The following is a 19,929-nucleotide window of genomic DNA, read 5'->3' on the forward strand; positions in this document are numbered from 1 at the left end:
TGCAGCCAGAAAGAGGGGGAAAGACATTAAAACCAAGAAAGATGTATAATAGTCTGAGAAAAAGAAGAGTGAACTACTATGGGACTGTTCTCTTTACACTAGGTGTAGCCCACATACAGTCAAGCACCAAGAAATAAGAATGAAGGGGAATGAACAGACACAAATATTTATAAACAATAAACAGGACTTATAAAGAGGCCCAAGAGTCAGATGATACCATGTCTGCAAATGAGAAGGATTTAGTGATATGGTAGCCAAATGAGACTTTTTCAGAAGAATTAAAGGAAAATGAGGACTCCAGCTTGAAATCACAACAGGTCATCCATAGGGAAGCAAAAGATTGGAAACAGGTGAAACACTGATCACAGCACTTCAAATGTGACAGGCTCTTAAAGTACTCAGCTGGGAAGGGGAGGCAGGGGGTAATAAAGCACAAAGAATATGAGAAGGACTTTTGCCCATGTAACAAAAGCAAAGCTGGAAGGAAACAGTTCTGTTGGATTACTCAAGACCTCAGAAAGATCACCACAGAAATTTCACAAAATACATCCTGGATCTGTCAGGTTTCATGTTAATTAACATGTCTGAATTATCAACAACACTTCAAATACACAAATATCCTCTGAATGAGAGAGACTAATTTGCTTAGGACTCAGTAAATAAAAAAAGACAAGTATTATAAAAAGATACCTCATCAAAGGACAGCATCAGAATTGTTGCTTCATTTTTTCAGCTGTTTGCAATAGAATGAATACTCTTATGGCAAAATTGTTTATTTCATTAAATGAATTATACATAATGGTATTCCCAGGTGTAAGACAATAATTTAAGGGCAAAGATAAAAGTATTTTGTAAGAACAGCCATGACAGACAAATAGTGCTTCCAAGTAATTTGTTTGTGCCCTGAAGAACAGAGATTTATATCAATACACTTCCTACTCACGTGGCTAATGCCTGAGACATGTTCCCATCCTCAATAGTAAATTATTCCATACATTATTCATATAATTGCATTGAAACACCACTGATCACAATTTTGCTATTTCACTTTGCTGTCCTTGTTTCAGTACAAGGAATGAATGGGAGATTTCTCCTTCCTGTAAAATTCCTTGTTTTTTTCTTTTTTCCTTCAGTAATTCCATTATTTTCCATATTTCTACACTGGCAGTTTCAGCGCTCAAAATTCTAGTCCAGGGAAGAACTTCTGAGGAAATACTTTATACATTCATATTTGTCAAACCTAAGTTTTTCCTGTCTTCACTGTTTCAAAACAGTATTGAACATGTAAACTGTGTAGCACCACTCCAGGCATTTAGTAAACTGACACAGCAATGTTATTTCAAAAAGCATGTGAATACCAGATAGGCATCCTACAAACCTTGCACATACATAGATACTCAATAGTTTAAACATTATTTAAAGTGATGCCAAAGCTTAAATGCTGCTCTGCATACTACTGAATCTGCTTGTAAGACTTCTATTTCTTCTCCTCAATTTTTATCATACAATAATTAAACATGAAGTTTGTTAAATTCTGTCTCTTCTGAATGTAGAAGACTTAAAATGCCCAGCTAACTGCAAGTGGCAAAATGTGAAGAAAATAGACAAAAACCTCCAATACACACTTTTTTTCTTTTCACCTGCTCCTTTCAAGCAAGGGTGCAAACACTCCATGTTATTTGGCACGGTTCTCCCAACATATTAAAGCCCTGCAAGACTTAGGGCAGTATTTCATTGCTAACTGACTGAGAAGACTCGGTGAAAACGCACTCCTTTCCTCATTACAGATTCCATTATTGAAAAGTACAAAAATTCACTTTATGCACGCCAACAAGCCCATTTGACCAGTGCAATTGAAACAACCTATCACGCTGGGGATGCAAATTCACACTCAGACTCTGAACATCAGACACAGAGCTCATTTCCCCACCAACACTGGGTAGAGATGGAGGGAAATACTGCTTTATATTTAAGTTTGTAGCTAACCAAGCAATAGCATACATACATTCTAAAGTAAACCATAAAGCCAAATATCCCTACTTATGCAAAGGACCTTTGCAACTTCATGTTGGAGAAGGAAACAGAAAACAACTACAGAGTGAGCAGGAAAGACAGAGAAATTTTCAGAGGGATGCACCTTGTAAACTAAGCCCACCAAAAGAATCATCCATACCTGTAAAAATCTAAAAGTTTATTTCAAGAGATGGGTATAGCTTCACTGAAGTCAAAACTTCCCAAAGGCTGCCCCTTTAAAATGGTTAGATAATTTCTGTATCTTTTCCTTCACCTGCAGCATCACCACAAGCAACAACCGATTGCACTTTAGAGGTCAGTAGAGATGTCCTGTATCAAAAGAACTTTTAAAATTGAAACGAATGCCGGGAAGCAGCAGAGGAAAAAAGTTACACAATTTTCCAGACCAACACTGAATGATCAGCTGGGTTTACAAGAGCACGGTGGGAGCCAAGCAAAACCACCAGACATCTGTTAGACTTGGAAAAGAAAAAAATACTAACATGAATTCAGGCTTAACGTTACATAAGGTATGTCTGAAGAATGGCATATTGTAAAAGTGCTGAACAGGTTAACAAAACTAATATTGAAGCTCATTAAAAAATTTTAAACAACCTCCCTAGCAAAGGCCTTGTTTCAATACCTCTTGATCTCAAATCAAGAATAAATGCCTTTCTTGCTAGCAAACTTCAATCAAACATGAAAAGACAGTGGGCTCAATAAATAAATGGATTCAGTTCTGTGATCTTAAGTTTGGGAAAAGAAAAAAACAAAGGTATCTACTAAATTTCAAATGCTTTTTAGCTCCTAGCCCTTCAGTTAATTAAACTGGAGAGTTATATAAACTCCTGTTTCTTTCTAAAGACAGATTCATACATCTGCTTAAAACGGAAGACTAGTCCTCAGATGTGCTCGTGCACAGAAGTTCAGCAGGCAGCACAGTGAAAATGACAGCTCCAAACCAAGGCAACAAGGTGCCCAGGCTGCCATGAGAAGGGAGGCTGTTAACTTTCACAGCCTCACTTGGGAGCACTGAGTGGGAATGCCTAATCATGTCATAAAAGAACAAAAGTTCATATTCATAATGTTGTCAAAACCTTCAACAATGTTCTGTGGATAATTATCACTGTTCTGAGACTTCTGAAATAGCATCTCATGTAGAATCTTCATATATAAACACTGACAAGATTTACACCTGCCAATGTTATTTCCACACATGCACTCAACACTCAATTTCTCAACCTCAGAATGCATTACCCCTATACATCCCAATAGATAGGAAGCCAAATTATTCCTAGTATTACCACAGGAAGTCTAGGGTACAGTTTTAGGAAACACCCCCTCTTCTGCCACAAAATGTCTGCAATTCTTCTGGAAACAAGCAAGAGGTAGCACCAGAAGCAAGAAGGTCTGGCAGACTTCTGTCAAGTCACTTCTTCCTACCATTAACTTTCACCTTCAGCCATGGCACCCAATTTTAACCCAGTGACCCTACTCCAATAAACAGCAGTAGTGAAAAACAACATAACCACAACACAGAAAGGTAGTATTTCAAAGTAAGCTTCTGCTGACCTAAATTTTTACTGTTTACAACAATGCAGGAATAATCTCGATAGCCTCTGACCTAGATTTGGCCACCAGAATCCACACTGCTACCAAGACAGAACACACAACCATGAATTACAAACAGCTCCTGATAATCTCACAGCCATCTAGGTATCCCAGGAGCCCAAATGGCAACCAGAAAGGTCCTTTTCTTCCTCCTAAACCTCACACGGAAGGTACATGAACCTCTATACAGAAATTCAACTTGCTTGGTTTTTTTCTAATAACTGTTCTGCAAAAAGCATCACAGGCAGCAAAAGTTCAGAGAAGTCAGGATATTTCTCCAAAGGCTAGCTCCTAATGCCTGGACAAAAGTGATATAAGCAGTAATTCATAACTGTGGGAAGAAACTGTGCAGTCCTGAGCATTTAATGCAATTTTGGGCATTTAAGAATCCCCTTTAAAAGATAAGCAGCAGCAACTTGGTAGGGGTGACACATCAGAAAGGAAGAGAGGGACAACCTTCTCTGCAAGCTTCCACATTCAGCTGCAACACTGAGATTTGGCCTGGGAATCAAGAAGAGAAAGGCAAGTCGCATTTACCTGTCAAAACTGCATAGTAAAAATGAAACCTAATGTTTTTATGGTGAGGGGCATTTTCTTTCTTCATACTGTTGAAACTATGAAACGTGTCACCGGATGAGCTTTGAGTTTACCCCTGCAACAGCCACGGGGCTGACCATATGCCAGGAAAAGCCCGTCTCCACCGATTTCAAGCATCAAGCCACCGTGGCGCACGGGAAGCGGATGCCTGGGCAGGTGCAGCTCCCTGCGGCCCGGCCCCGAGCCTGGACCCCGCTCTTCCCCGAGGCCCGCGGCGGTGCTTGCCAGGCGGGCCCGTGCGCCCTCCGCCCCGCGGCCCCCGTCACGCGTGTCACTCCCGGCCGGCCGGAGGGACGGCCGCCGCCCCCACCCGCGCCCGGCCCCCGGGGCTGCCCCGGTCCCGTCCCCGGCCACGCTGGTCTCGTAAGGTTCTCCCGCCGCCGCTTTCCCTCCCGCCCGCCGCCACGTCGCGACAGTATCGCGACAGACGGTCGCTGCCCGGCACTGACCCCCGCATCCAAAATGGCGGCGCCTGCTCCCCGCGGCGGCGGCCGCTTCACATAACCGGGCGGGCGGCACCGCGGGCGGGAGGGCTCGGCCCGCCCCCTGTCCGCCCCTCCCTGCCGGCGGCGGCGGAGGCGAGGCCGCGGAGCGCGGGGGCCGCGGGGCACGGGCAGGGACACCGGCCCCGCTCCCTCGCACTGACGTGGAAACCGGCGCACCGTGACCCGCTGCCTGGTTACTGAGCAGACAGACAGCCCAGACAGCCAACCCGTGCACGGTGCGCCACGCCACTCCCCGCGGCGCCCAATGGAAACACGGCTTGCGACCGGAGGAGGCGGGCTCTGCGGTGACAGCGGCGCGGAGCCAATGAGAGGCGAGAGGGTAGAACCAGCAGGCCCGCTGGCCAATCGCGGTGCGGTGCGGCGCCGCAGCCGCGCCTGGGCGGGCGCTGCCGGGGCGGCCTGGAGGAAGCCGGCGGGAGGGCTGCTCTCGCAGAGCATTGTGGGCCGGCCGCCCCGAGCGGCTCCGCGGGGCGTGTGGGGAGCCGGGGCCGCCCCGAGCCGATGTGGGTGTGGGTGATAACGCTGGGGCTGCACGTCCCGCGGAGGAAACGGTTCCTTTCCGCCGTGTCTTGCGAGTGTTTCTCAACTTGTTCTACAGCCTCTTCCGCTGGAGCCGTTTGGGAGATGATCCCCTGCAAGCGTTCTGTTCCCTCCCGAGCACGTCTGTGTGTCTCCCGCCAGTGAGCAGGAGAATGCCCCTGGGCAAAGCACGGAGTGCAGCTGCTACGAGACCGTGCACGACAGCACCCAGAGCGGCACACGCCGCTTCTCCCTTCTCCGCAGTCCTGCTCCCCATTAACTCTCCTGAAACCTGAACACAACTGGTTCCTGGCTCAAATTGGGCTCCAAGCCGCGTACTGCAGCCTGAGTTCATCCAGCCCAGCCATCCTGGCAGACGGAGACCACCGTGGAGTTCAACTGCTCTATGAAGCCACTTCATTGGCCCGCTGTTTGCAGCAAAAACAATCACAGCTTTGTAGCTGTTAACAGCGCTTGGCAAAAATGAATTATTGGTGTTGCTCCCACCATCTCAGGCACTTTCTATGTCATTGTTATACGGTGTGTCCTAAAGGCAGTGATTTGCAGGGGTCGCTACTTGTTTAATCCTCTGCCTGTTGAACTTGGGACAGAGGATAGAAGGTCCATGCACTTACTCCAGTTTTACAGCTCTAGGAGCTTCAGTCAGGTCAGCCTGGGGATCAGTTGTGGCAAGGTTAGAGCACTCAGAGCAACAGCTACTCCAAAGTCTTGCACTCTGTAGGGAAAACACAAATCAGTGGAGACAAGAGAAAGGTGGAAGAGTCAAAAAGTATTCATTCCCTTTTAATCACAACTTCATCTATCACAGTGTGACTGAGGAAAGTTCTCTGACAAAGGCTGAAGGGAGCATCCAACAGGACTGTTCCCTGGCCAGCCAAATACAAATCTGAGGCTGACTCCACCCTAAAAATTGGCTGGGTATCATCACGTATCAGTAGCTGTCAGATTATTGCCTGATCAAGATTCAGCATATCTTATGTTGAAACTGCCATTACTTCCCAGCTCTGACACCACCAGAGGACCTTATTCAGCTGAGCTTTGCCTGGCAGCACATAGGAAGTCTTTGGATTTGGAAATTTAAGCTGTAATTCCATTAAGCAGCCACATTCCCTAGAGGTGAAACCAGAAAGAACATGTCCAGAAAGAGTGGTCTAGCCATAGACTCAGAAGCTGTGTTCCTCCAGCCTCTGCTGCAACCTTGGTACATGCAGTTTATCTTGAGTTTTTCAGCTATTAAATAAATATCAAATACTAACCGAGCCCAGATTTCATATGCCACCTAAGCAATGAGTGAAGGTTTGCAGAACAAGCAAAACAGTTGCTAGTGCTTTCTCCTTCCCTTTTGCTCCACTCCAGCAGATGCTAACAGCCTGGTGGCATTTGCCAGACATTTTGAAATCCTCAGGAGTTCATCTGCCACTCTGTCCATCTGCTCCCTGCTCTGGAAAGGGGATTTCAGGTACTGGCTTAGCTACTGTACACCTTGCAGCTCAGTCCAGGTTTGTCAAGCCTGCCTGATCTGCCAAGAAAGGGTCTGGACCCCTTCCATGCCTTCTTGCCCTTTCCAGTGCCCGCTGTGTAGCTCAGGCTCCCACCCAGTCAGATCTGGTGAATTGGACCCTGCTAAGGTGTTATTTATGGAAGCCTGTCACGGAGCTTGAAACCAAGCCAGGCAGGAACCTTCTGCTACACCCAAATGCATCTTAGTGCATTAATAAAGAGCAAACATTGCAATGTGCTTTGCATTTTTACTTACAATCCAGCGCTGCATTGTCTGGAGAGAAACACAATGTGGTATGGCCCCACACTGTCTGGGGAGGAGAGTTCACTCACACACGCTACAGCACTGTGTTAGTCAACCCTCAGACAGCCCAGCACCACCCTGATTGCACAGAAAATCTTGCTGGTGTGACAATGTGGCACCAACATCCCCAACTTGGCAGCAGTGGGGAAACCTGGATTGGCTGGACTGCATGATCCAGCAGTGTTTGAAGTGAGTGGTGTACAGCTATGGGCACATGTAGGCAAGTGGGAGCACACTGCACCAAAAGATCCAGGTATAGGACCAGGACACAGGACAATCTTTTGTCACTTTATTTCCAAGATAATACACTAGTTCTTATACACAACATGGTACAGTGAAACTAAAGATCAGACAAGCAGTCTGCGGAAATCCCTGAGGTTCCTGCTATCTGGTCAGGAAAGCTGGGCTTTATCTTCACTGCAAAGATGGAGCTTTCAAGCAGCTTCTGTCTTGAGTATTCCTCCTTAGCCCACAAGGAGCATATGGAAGGGCTGCAAACTCACCAAACTCACTAACAGTCATCCCCTCAGGTCTTTCCCACGCACCTGGTCAGCTCACCTGCTTTCATCTGAGACATCTGATCAGCCAGCCCTTTGCAAAGAGCAGTGTCTCCATGTCACACCAACTGCTTGTCTTCAGTGAGACTGTCAGAAATCCATGCTGCCAACCACCTGCACCTCTGCAATATGCACCCACCTTGTACAGTCCATTACTCTTACTCTTGCTCAGGCACTACCAATTCATGGTTATCTTCAGGGCCTAGGTATCAGATCCATGGGCACTTGTAACACAGAAATTTTCTAGCAGGTTAAGTAGTCTGAGAGAGATTAAACTTCTTCCCCTCCTCTTGGAGGCCTTTGCTGATTCTCAGAGGCTTAGTTAGCTCTCTAAATAAAAGAACAGAAATATGGAGTTTCTCAGAAGGTACAAGCAGTTGTCATGGCTATAAACTATGTGCAACCACTCTCCCCAGAGCTAAGCATCCCAAAACACTACTGAAACATGTGCAGAACACAGTGTTTCTAAGCAGCTGCTCCTTTCCAGAGCAAGCTCAGGTAGAGATTAGCCCAAAGCTAGCTGAAGGATCTCCAAAGGAAAACTGATGTGTGGCATCTGACACAACCTGTATCCAAGTCAGGACTTACAGATGAAACAACAGAGCTGCTGTTCCAGAAATAATTAGAAGTATTAAAACACTTTTCTGAAAATTACACAAACTCTTAAAAACTGTACAAATGATACCAAGTACAATATTAAAGCTGCAGACACCTAAATCTAAAATACCCTGCCAGCTGTTCAACTTAACCTCCAGTGTCTCCAGAATACTCCTGCACTTCCCAGTGACATCAAACTCCCCCAGTGAACTTCCCAGTGTAATGTTTTCATTGTCTCTTTTTGGCCAAGGCAAGCCATGCCTTTTTGGCAGGAGCAAGCTGAGCTCAGTTAGTCATATCTTTGTCACTTCTTGGCTAGACTACAGCTACGTGATACACCTGGGCATGAAGCCCACAGTGACTGTTAAATGCCAACTAGAAGAGCATGCTGCAGTGGGAGCCCTGGCTGCCACAAATGCATCAAACCTACCTCTGCTCTCTAGGCCACCTTTTGGCATGAAAGCCAAGCCAAATTCAAGCTTGAGTCCTGATCTTTAAAGCATTTGATGGCATGGACCCAGCATGGCTAAAAGATCAGTTAAGACACAGAGATGAAAACCTTGATCATCAACAACTTCACCACTCTCCCAAGAGCAGTGAACCCATCCAGCATAAGGATCCTGTTTGTCTGTGGCAGAGACAGGGTCTTCTATGACAACAAACTCTTCACAGCTGGTGAAAAAGGAAGGGTGTCTAAGAAGCCGAGTAATTCCCTTCTTTTGCATATCACATCTCTCTGCCAAAGCATGAATCAGGGTCACTCGTGGTTTTGTTTGCTTTTGCACTTTTTTTCTTTTCTATTTTATTTTACTAAAATAGTGGTATTGGTCTCCTGAACCCATGTGAAGTTCTTGGTCTCTTCTCCAGCAATGATGTCTCCTGCTGGCAAGACAAGATGCATTACAGGTAAGAGGTCTTGGCGCAAACCAACACGATCTACATTTCAACGACAAGCACTAGAGCCCTCCCTCCCAAAGACACCCTTCAGGGGTCAGTCCAGCAGTTGAACTGAGAATGTTTTGATGACAGACTCCTTCTGCAGGTCCCTGGATGGTCTAATCCAACAGTCTTTACACTGTGTTCCACAGGGAACCAACTTGTGACATAATGCCCAAGGGAAATTGCTAAAAATACATTTGTTTAATTATTACTAGTAAGCACAAACTGTATTTGCTGCAGGCTACTGATGGTGAAAGGTTTGGAGGGAGAGGGAGGCAACTGAAAATAAGGTCCCTTCATTGCTGCAGACTCTATGCACGGTTTTCTGCTTCTCTGTGGCATGTGGTCATAGAGACAGACTGTCCCGCGGAAAGTGCTAGTGCTGTTACACTGTGTCTGCTTCTCTTAATGCAGACAAACCTATACTGGGGTGGATTAAAGTCTGAGCTAGAAACAGATGTGGACTAGCTTGCTGTCATTTTTGGCAGGCAGAAGAGCGGTACGGCAAACACAAGCCCCAGATTACTACCATTCAAAAGCCAAGGTAATTTCTCACAAGTGTGTTAACACTGTGATTCCTTTTAAACTCTCTGTGGTTCTACTGAATTACCATGTCAGTGCATGTTTTTAAGCAGTAGTCCAAGATGCCTGGGTCTGCTTAACCTCTTTTTACATCCTAACTTCGTGCGCTTCATTGCTTCGTGTGCATTTGTCTTTCCATGTGTATCTTTATGGCATGTTATGCATTTATTAGTCTCCATAAATATGACCGGTAAATCATTCGGGGTTAAAATTCACTACTATTCTCACAACATTATTTCCTAATCTTTAAAATATGTCAGTGGAAGAGCTCGAGGGTGACCTTTGACATCATAAATTGGAGAGCAGGTTGACATGGGAATGACCTCAAGAAAATCAGACCGTAGAATCACACATCAACCTCCAGAAGAGCCTGACAGGGTTATAAACCTCTCCCCTGGGCTCCCGGAGCAGGATAGTGAGGCTAAGCCTGGCTTCTACAAACTTCTCCCTGTTAGCACTGGGAGAGAGGGGACCTGTTTAGTTGGAGTAAAATGTGTGTGACACGTCCTGGTGTTGCTGTAGCAGGTTCAAGCATTTGAGGACATTTCAGGCAGTGATCGCACCCTAAGCTCCTGCACCGGGATTTTGCTCGGTGAACTTCAGTAGAAGGCAGGCTGGAATCTAAACTATGAGCAGCTTTTGGGCTCCAAAAGACCCCTCAGTGGGCTGGAGCGCGTTGTTTTTCGCCCAGCGGGTAGCCTCCGTGTCCCGGTAGGAGCGGCACAGTGTTGGCAGAGAAGGGTTTCCCGGTACCGCCTAGAGCCGCAACAGTGCGTGCGGTACCCAGCCTGTGATTAAGCATCCCTTGCAACTGCTGCTCCACCGAGCAGCGGAACGCTTCCAACTGCTTCCAGCTGATTACGGACTTGGTTCCCCCAAAAAGCTCTGTCTGGCTGGTAGCTCGAACTGCAAAACCCGAACAGGCTCGCCGCGCCAGTACTGAGAGGAGCGGATGCTCAGGACCAGGGTACCGGATGGCGAAGCGCTGAACAAGGCAGGCAGTAGGTGCAGGGACAGGAGCAGTGTGTCAGTGTACGAGTGCTGGAGCTCCGTGTCCGTGCCCCCGGGGCTGGCGGAGCACGGAGCCCCGCGCCCGGGACGTGCTCCGCACCCGCCCCGCCGGTCACCCCGCACGGCGCGCGGGACGGGGCGGGGCCGGCGCGGGGGGGCGAGGCCTGCCTCCCGCCCCGACCAATCGGAGAGCAGGGCTGCCGCCGTATGTAAATGAGGCGCGGGCCGATTGGGCAGCGCGGGCGTGGGGCGGTGCTGGGGCGGGCGGTGCTGGACGGGGCGGGCGGCCGCGGGCGCGCAGCTGGAATGGGGCGGGCGGGAGCGGGGCGCCCGGTGCAGCTGGCGGGGGGCGCCGGCCGCCCGCCATAAAGTGAATGGCCAGGGTGAATGGGAGGCAGTCGGCCGGCGCCCTCCGCCTCCACCCTCCCCGTGAGCCGCGGGCCGTGCAGAGTGGCTGGGGAGCCGGGGGGATTTACTTTCTGACAGCAGCAGAGCAGCTCGGGGCGTGGGGCGGCGGTCAGCTTCGCCCCTCTCGCAGGATTAAGTCCGCTCAGCTGAACCTGCATCTGGAACCACTGTAAGTACCTTTCCATTCCCCGGCCTTCCGGGTGAGCGTCTTCCCTTCTTTCTCTCTGAGCCCCTTCATAGCAGCCCGGCTGGCCGTAACCTTTTCGATGCTGGCACAGGGTAAGAGCATCCCCGGCGGGGTGGGTCGATGTGCTCTGCTCGGCCGCACGCGGTCAGCCCCAGTCCCGCGCGGGGCTGGCTTTCCGTCGTCTCCCGTGGGTCAAGGGGCGGCAGCCAGGTGAGAGCGGGCGGATAGAGCCGTGCCTTGCCTTCCAGAAGGGGTCCCGGGGCTGTGCGCGGCTGAAGTGTACCCCGTCGCTCTCGGGAGCGCTGCCCGCATGGCAGCGGGACGCGGAGTTTCCACTGCTCTGCCCTTGTAGGGTCCGGCGACCCCCTACTCGCTGCCCTCGGGGTGCCGCAGCCCCGACAGTCTCCTCGGGGCCGACGAGGGCCCCTTCCAGACAATCGCTGCTGTAGTCTCTCGCCGTTGCTAAACTTAGTCATTTTCCACTCGGGCGAGCGGAGCAGGGGCTGTTTAAATTAGCCGAGATTCGCTGTAAATAACGGCGTTGCGGGCTGCGGCTCAGCTGTCTGCAGGGTCCGGGGCAGAAAGGCGCAGGGAACAGAAGCGGAGAGATGTCGCCGGGGAAAAGGAAGGCAGCCCGACGGCTTTTGGACAGTTGGATAAATGATATTTATGTAAGGGCTGGCTCCTGTTTACAGCAGAGCCGACCTCCCTGCAGCGCCGGGGAGAAGCGAGCCGGGCCCCGCGGACGGAGCGAATCTGCCCCGGGAGGCCGCTGGCTGCGCCGCGCCGGAGAATGGGGTTCCAGGGACCCGACCGGGAATAACAGACCTGGTCGGGCCGCGGGCAGGGAGCGCCGACCCCGCGGCAGCTCTGCTGGGAGCCTCCCTGGCGGAGCTCAGCTGCTTGGCGCTGGGAGGCTGCGGGCAGAACCGGCTGTCGCACCTCCAGGCGCTTGCACGGGGCTCTCCCGCCTCCCCAGCGCCGGGGGCACGGTGCAGAGCGGCGTCCCTCCGTCCCTCTGAGTGACCGGGAAGCCCGTCCGACTGTAGCGGGCTCCCGACGGAGCCCGGCACTGTCCGCTGCCCCGTCTATTCCCCGCTCAACGAGTGCGGCTCCGGGGGAAGGGCCAGCCCGCCAGTGCGGCACCCTCTCGTCCTTCTCCCCGACCTCCTCCTCGGAGCGGGAGAAAAGAACGGGTGCGTCCCGGCTGGCCGCGGCTCCGGCGGGGGAGGGCGACCGAGGCGGGGGCTGATGCCGACGCTTCGCCGCAGCTGCTAGAGCGGGCTCAGGGAGGGGGGGCGGAGGGCCCGGTGCCGCCAAGCGGGGCACACCTGTCGGCCGTTCAGCCGGCGCCCCCGCGGCTGGACAGCTGAGGGGACGAGCGGGGAGGGGGCTGGATTCCCCCCCGGCAGCTCCGGGGCCCTGCAGAGGCGCTGACTGGGGTTGCCGCAGCCCCCTTCCCTCCTCCCCCGCTGGGGTTAGGCAGCTCGGGGCAGCAGTCCCTTGGCCGGAGCTCTCGGGGTTCCGCACCCCTTCCCCGTCCGGCCCGCCGGGTTGCCAGGTTCAGAGCTCGGCTCCGCACGACAGCTGCAGGGGAACATGCTGCTTTAGGACGCCGGTGCCCGGCAGAACCTGGAGGTGAGCCCCGGCCGCCACACCCATCTGATGCTTCGAGCTGGACGTTCAGAAATCAGAACTAATTCCTCATCTCCTCCCCCTTCTTGCACTTGGGAGGGAAGCAGCCTGACGACTGATGGGCCCACGATCCATCCACTTTCTAAGTGGAATCCAGTACTGAAAGCAAAGAAAGGAATTTGGTGTCTCCCAGACAAACTTGTGGGTCTTCCACACACGGCCTGTGGTGAAATGGCTCTCCCCCATGTGCAATTTCAGAAGATGCTGAAAGCAACTGCTCTGGAAGGTGTTTTTCAGAGTCTCATCTCTGTTCCTGTCCCACCTTCCAAAGATGGGGAAAGGACCATCTTTTGGTGATGGGATCAGTGTCTTTGCTGGCTCCTGGCACCACTTTCAAGCCCCTTAGCCTGCTGGTGAGCTGAAGGGGATAGGTGTTTGTGCAGGCTTTTGTGGTGCCTTGCTGTGAGGGACAAAAGGCTGACTGCTGGCTCCTGAGGGACTGTCCGATCACTGTAGCTGCTTTCAGTTTTCGCAAATGTCTGCTGAAGAAGAATGGAGTCTGATTTTTAAAAAACTATTATTATTTTCCATTAGCAAATATTCATACCATGCCCAGTATTCCTCATAAGGAGCCTCACAGAGAGATGTTTTTTCCCTGCAAGCCTAGAGAGGGGTCTGGGCAAGGGCGGTGGTTTTCCTGCTGTTACTGTTGTTCTTGGGTTTGCTTGACCTGCAGCCCAGATTATGCCCATGCAAGCCCACCTATATTCCCGTCCAAGGCACTGGTTTAAAAAAAAAACAACAACAACAACAAAAAAAAAACCCAGAAACTGTTGCAAGCCTCAATTAATATCTATTACATTTCTATAAGGGCTTAATTCAGGCAATTAATAGATCGGCAAATTGTGACTGGACTGCAAAAGTATTGGTTAATGTTCCATATGGAGAGCTGGCAAAAAAGAAAGGTGTTTTCTCTCTGTCAGATGCTACCCAAAACCTTGAGATTGAGAGGTGAGGCTGACTTTGGAGACTGCCAAAAAGAAAAAAACCAGAAACCTGATCTAGGAGACTGCTCCAAAAGGAAGATGAGATGACCAGGGGACATGAGGTCTGTCTCGTGACCTGGCACATGTGCCCTGGCCTTGGGGACAGGGGAGGTATCTGGGTCTGGGAACAAAGTCTCAGATGGGGAGAACTGCTTGTTTCAAGCTGTGACCCTGCATCAGGAAGGCACCGGGATGAGACCATGGAGGGAGGAGGGTCAGAAACAAGAGGCTGTGGCATCTCTGATCAGGCTCAGCTATTTATCTGGCAGTTTAAAAATGGGAGATTGCCCCCTCAGCCATCACGCCTTAAGTAAATAGCAAAGCTCCCCCTCTTGCTGTGGGCCACTGGGGCTGAGGGCATTAGGCTGTGCCAAGGCTGGGTATTTGCTGTTAGCTGGGGAACAGTCTCTACCAGCTGGTATCAAAGTTCGTGCTGAGGCTGTTGGAAAAACCCTCTATTGTCAACACCCAGCTGAAATAGGCTGGGGTTTCGGACGGCTGGAGAAAGAATATTTCTGAGGCCAGTCCGCCACACTTCCCTTCCTCCTCTTTGTGTGATGCTCCCCCTTGCCAGCACCCCTGCCCTCCTCCTGCCTCACCTCTGAATATTAATGCCTCTGGCAGATTGGATAATAATGTGACTGGGAATTGAATGAAGCTGGTTATTAGCTCTGGGCTTCCTTGGGGCATTTAAGGGAGTCCACAGGCTGATCCTGGAAGCTTGGCAGCACAAGGGACCGGGGCCAGACTCAGCAAAGGGGAGGGGGGGGCAGGTCACTTCTGTGGGAAAGGATTTTCTTGAATCCTCATCTCCCTCTGACCCCAGAGGAGGACAGGTATGGCAGCCTAGCCAGAGCAATTCCTGTGGGATGGTTAGCAATAGATCTGTTGTTTTTTTGGGGGAAAAAAATATTGAAATATTAGAAGTTTTTTTCCAGGAAAGACTTTGGAGATCTAGCAGGCAGAAGCTAAGAGACATTTCTGTTATTAGGCTTTAAAAAGAGGTGGGGAATGAGCAGTGACAGTTCCCTTCCCATCAGTGTCAGAGTATTACCAAGCAGATTCAGGAAGAGAGCCAGTCCTCTACCCCTGAACAGGAAATTTCCCACTGATTTGCAGGGTGTAGGTTCATCTTTGGAACGTTAATTTCTGAAGAGCTGAAGCTTGTGATCTCTCTCCTCAGGAGCCTCCTAGATTTTCTATACGTAGATTTCTGGATGCTTTAGCATGAAGGGAAATATCCCTGTTGAGCAGAGGAGAATTTGAGCTCTGGCAGAATTACCTGATCTGAGTCAGAAATACAGCCTCTGTCCCTTGACCCTTAATCTGATGCTCTTCGCCATTGCCTAAACCACAGCTCCACCAGAAAATAAACATTTACACTCTTTAAAATAGTGCAAAAGAGGAGGGAAACAAGAGCTGGATTTGCAGAAACTGGTATCAATTTTGTCCCTCTGATTTTTCAACTATTCAAAATGTTCTGAGATGCATTAATGGGGCTGTAGTAAGTGGGGATCTTAGCAGAGCCGCAACTTGGGGGAGCTGGGTCCTGTGTGCACTAAATTAATCCCTAAAAATCACCATCAGAGCTACTGTGATTGAGATTCTGTTTGTAAAGCTCTATCAAACAAGTTCACAGTCCCAAATCTGAGCACCTAAGAAATACTTCTGTTGGGAGGATATAGCACATATGCCACTCTGAATCACATAGCACTGATCCTATAGGCTGTTCTTTTTGAAAAGATACATTAAATTGCTGTTGGGGAGTTTCAATGGTGTGGCACAGGCTGGAAGGCTCAGCAACAAACGGCCTCTCTGCAAGAACTGAAAAAGTACAAAGATGGAATAAAACAAATGACTAGAGGTTCACAGTTACTTCCACCTCTCTTTCTCTTTCCATTCCTTTTTCCCCTCAACCTTATTTAAAACAGAAGCACCCTTCCCACCACCCATTGCTTTTTCTCCCCTTTGCAATGCTGCCATTTATATTAGTCTAATTTTCTTTTTTAAAAAATTACCATTGTGAAACATAAAGATTTAATGGTAAATCAAGTTGACCTGTCTGCATGTGGACATTTTTATTTACTCCTTTTTTTGAAAAGCAAATAAACATAGAATCCCTCCCACATAAAGCAGCTTCCCACTTAGATTTGAACACAGTTTAAAAGAAATCTCTTTTGTTTTAGCCATTTTTATTTCCTGTTTGTTTCTGAGCTTAGACTTGACAATGAAAACCACATGAAATTCCCTTTTTGTTCCATCAGTTTTATTTTTGGTGCCACAATATCCCAACTTCCAGTACTATGAGTTGAATTTGGTTGGGGTTTTTGTTTGTTTGTTTTTTGTTCTTTTTTTTTTTTTGCATTTATTTCAATTTTTTTTTAAAGTAAATGCATGGTGGTTTTCTTCCAAAATAAAATAAGACTTTTTAGAGGACTGGATATGTTAGGACAATATTTAAAAATTAGATAGTTATGGTAAATTAATGGAGCTATGGAGGTCAGCCTCCATATGGATCCAGACCTAAGGAGAGAGAAATACCAAGGTGATGAAAAATACGGATTTTCGTGTCCCATTTAAAAGGGTTTCACGGCTTACTTTGTGTTGGGTGGGTTTTAGTAACAGTGCTCCAGTGCCTGAGCTCAGATATGGCCGAGTCGCAGGCCAGGGTGGGAGGCTGGAAAGCCGTTCCCTGGCCCTGGAGTTGCAGCAGAGGTTGTTCTCAGGGTGACAGGGTCTGGGCGGGCAGAGGCATTTTTGGCTGCACAGCCCCGTGCCCGGAGCAGGCTGGCCCGTGGACGGGACGTGGTGTGACCCAGGCAGCAGCGTTGTGACATGGCTCACTTCCTTCTGCCCCATCCCTTTTCTCTCCAAGCCGCTTTGATGCGATCGCCCGAGGGACAGACTGGCTGAGTAATTAGGGCTCTGCAGCTTCCTCTCCTACCCACCCAAACTGCCTACCTCCCAGGGCTCCGCATGGGATGCGGCCTCGAGCAGATGGAAAAACTGAGGATTTGGCGGGGGTGGAGGAGTAGGGGTGGAGGGGGGAAAAAAACAAAAAAAAAAACCAACAACAACAAAAAAAGAAAACCAACAGCAACAACAACAACAAAAAAGAGGCAGACTTTGTACACAGTCCTTAGGCGGAACACTCTCACATTTCAGGACTCCCAAAGTCAAACCTCTTGGTTTTGCTTTTGCAATGTGTGTCGTGCCGTGGATTTAGGGACGCGAGACATTTTGCCAGGGCCTCGAGTAGAGCCTCTGGACGAGAGGCTTCGGGAGAAGGGCTGCTAGCCCTCTCTGCTTAGCCGGCCGCCCTTCCTCCTCCTCACCCGCGATCCGCAGAGCGTTCGCGGCCGGTGTACGGCAGGATAGCGGGGATCCGCGGGCCCGATCCTGCCGGCATAGCCCGCGTGCGAAGCAATGCGGGACCGGCCCAGGCAGTGTTTGCTAATTGCCTCCCTCGGCCCCTTCAAACAGTGTCTGGGTAAACAGGCTGACCTTCAGGGCATGTTGCAAGGTCCATAAAGCTGGAGTGTGGAGAGGGAGCAAGCTCCAGCATCCCTCCTGGAGCCATCCCCCTCCTGCCCCAGCCAGACCAGCTGCAGTATCGCAAAGAAAAGGGGAGGGATACTGCGAGCTGAGATCATCCACTTGTTTTATTCACGGCGGTCTTCATTCATCAAGGATATTCCTGCCAGAGAGCTTTTTAAAAAAATTAAATACAAATTACTTGAGGGGGAAAAAAAAGACAAATCACCAGGAAACTTTACAGCCAAGCGCAGCAGACATCGGCTCCCTCCAGCACTGCGGGTTTGCACACTGAGACAACACATCCCTTGGAGCAAGCTAGCAGTTTCTGGGTTCTTGTTTCCTTAACCAACAGAGCTGCTCATTAGCCATAGTGGTTGGTGGGGCCATCACAGAGTTCCTGGCAGTTACCCCTTTTCCCTTCACAGCTCTGCAATCCCCTGAGCTCCAACAAGTTGTTTTAAAACAACGATCCAGTACCACCTCTCCTCCCCCCCCAAAAAAAGCTTCTTTCTAGCTGCTGTTTTTGCTGAGTTCTGTCATAGAACAAATGTTTATGATCAAATTTAAGTTCTCCAGAAAGGATTTCTAGAAGTGGTGACGGATGGCAGATACTGGTAACTCTACAGTGCACAGAGGTCAGACAGACACAGAGGTGTGACATGCTGGTGGCAGGGCACCCATCCCAACCTTCAATCCCCTGCATTACCCCCTTGATGAGGAACTTTCTTGAGCGTGTTTACTAATTGTGAGAATCATTTACATCTTCGATAACATCTGATTCATCCACTGCCCTCCATCTGCATACAAATCTTCTAACTGCAGCTGGAGTCACAGAGCTATCTGGGCCTCCCTAAAATGAGCCAACTTTACAGCCACAGAGATACAGAAATGACCCTGCCCAGCTTCTGCAAGCACAGCCCCCGTAGGAATCAGGCCAGTTTCCTTTGACTGCCAGAATAATTAGTCAAATTTATACAATCACCCAACTAAATACAGCAACACATACCGATCTGCTGAGGCTGGGCCCTGGTGGCCTTTGCTGCTGCATGAGCAGTGCGTGTTCAGCTGAGATGCAGACAGGCTGCCTGCACCTCTCATTCCTGCCCCGGATCCTGGCTTGAAACTCTCGTCTTGCTCCTTGCTCCACAAGAGCAGATCACGATCCCTTGTGCACTGTGGCTGTGCAGTTATTTCTCTCATGCAGATGCAGGCAGATCCCTCAGTAGTGGCACGAGTTGCTTTGGAGCCAGCCTGACTCCAGGCTGGCTGCAGGAGTGGGCAAAGGCAGGTAGTGATGAACAGAGTCAGTATGTTCCGGCCAGGCCAGCGCTGGCACTCCACTGTAGCAGATTCTTTGTTTCAATTGCAAGGTTTTCCCAGGCAGAATTTCTTACTGAACACAGTCTTTTTGTCTCCCTCCCCTAAAACAAAGGGATTAATTTCCCTAAAGAACATTTCTTCTATAACTGCAGACTGCGCTCTCTCTCCTAGCACTCCTGCATGGTGGATCCACACCATGCCAGCAACTTTGTGCTATCAAAAGTTGTTTGGGCAAAACTGAGTTTTTGCTGATTTATTTTGTTTCAGATGCCTAACAAACAAAGTAAGCCATAACAAAGTGTAGCCTTATTAATATAACTGCACAGTCTCTCAGAATGAAAATCCCAGTCCTGGTTGATAGATCCAAGGTGCCAAACACTCCACTAAGGCATAGCATCCAAGGGACACTGGAAACACAGCCAGACACAGTGAGACCTGAAGCACAATTCTTACAAGAATGCAAGAACTATGACTGTTTAGTTTAGGGGAAAAAAAAAAAAAACTTTGCAGAAAGTCTGGCAGGTCTTTTCTTTTGTGTGCCATTTCAGAGACTTTCTAGGTACACTAAGGGTAGATGACTGAGGTCCAAAGATACTATTGCAAAGAACTTGCTTTAAGCCAAGCCCAAGCATATTAACCTGCCTCTGCAGAACCCAATGCTTCGGCTTGGCAGGGTCTGCACCAGTCCAGGGGACTGCAGACACACCTGTTGTGGGGAACGATGCACTGTGTATGGGACATGGTGACATCAGAGCGCTTCCACAGCACTGGGGCACAGTGCAGCCCATTAAATAAGCGAACAGGACACATTCCATTGTGGGCTTTTTTTGCTGTGGACATGGGTATGGAGCTGTCAATCCTTGGGACATTTCCATTGTGATAATCCTCTGGAATACAGGCAGTTTATTAACCCTCTGCTACCCAGAGAAGAGGTTTCAGCCATCATCCTCCTCTGCAGCTGGAGGTTCACGTCAAAGTGAGGGAAGGAAGTGCCTGATCCTATCTTGTAGGCTGCCTCCAGCCCCTAGGAAATGCATTA

At 49.5% G+C, this 19,929-nt stretch overlaps 1 protein-coding gene across 2 annotated transcripts in view; it reads right to left on the reverse strand.

Moving 5' to 3' along the window:
- The window catches only part of GBF1 (golgi brefeldin A resistant guanine nucleotide exchange factor 1), a 102,380-nt gene extending 97,643 nt beyond the window's left edge, over positions 1-4,737 (reverse strand). For both annotated transcript variants that reach the window (XM_062496717.1, XM_062496716.1), the window contains exon 1: positions 4,671-4,737. In XM_062496717.1, coding sequence (XP_062352701.1) covers positions 4,671-4,678 — 8 coding nt within the window. In that variant the 5' untranslated portion in view covers positions 4,679-4,737. The remainder of the gene's footprint in view (positions 1-4,670) is intronic.
- Positions 4,738-19,929: the final 15,192 nt, after the last annotated feature.

The sequence above is a fragment of the Cinclus cinclus genome, chromosome 7 (assembly GCF_963662255.1).
Source record: "Cinclus cinclus chromosome 7, bCinCin1.1, whole genome shotgun sequence".
Lineage (NCBI taxonomy): Eukaryota > Metazoa > Chordata > Aves > Passeriformes > Cinclidae > Cinclus > Cinclus cinclus.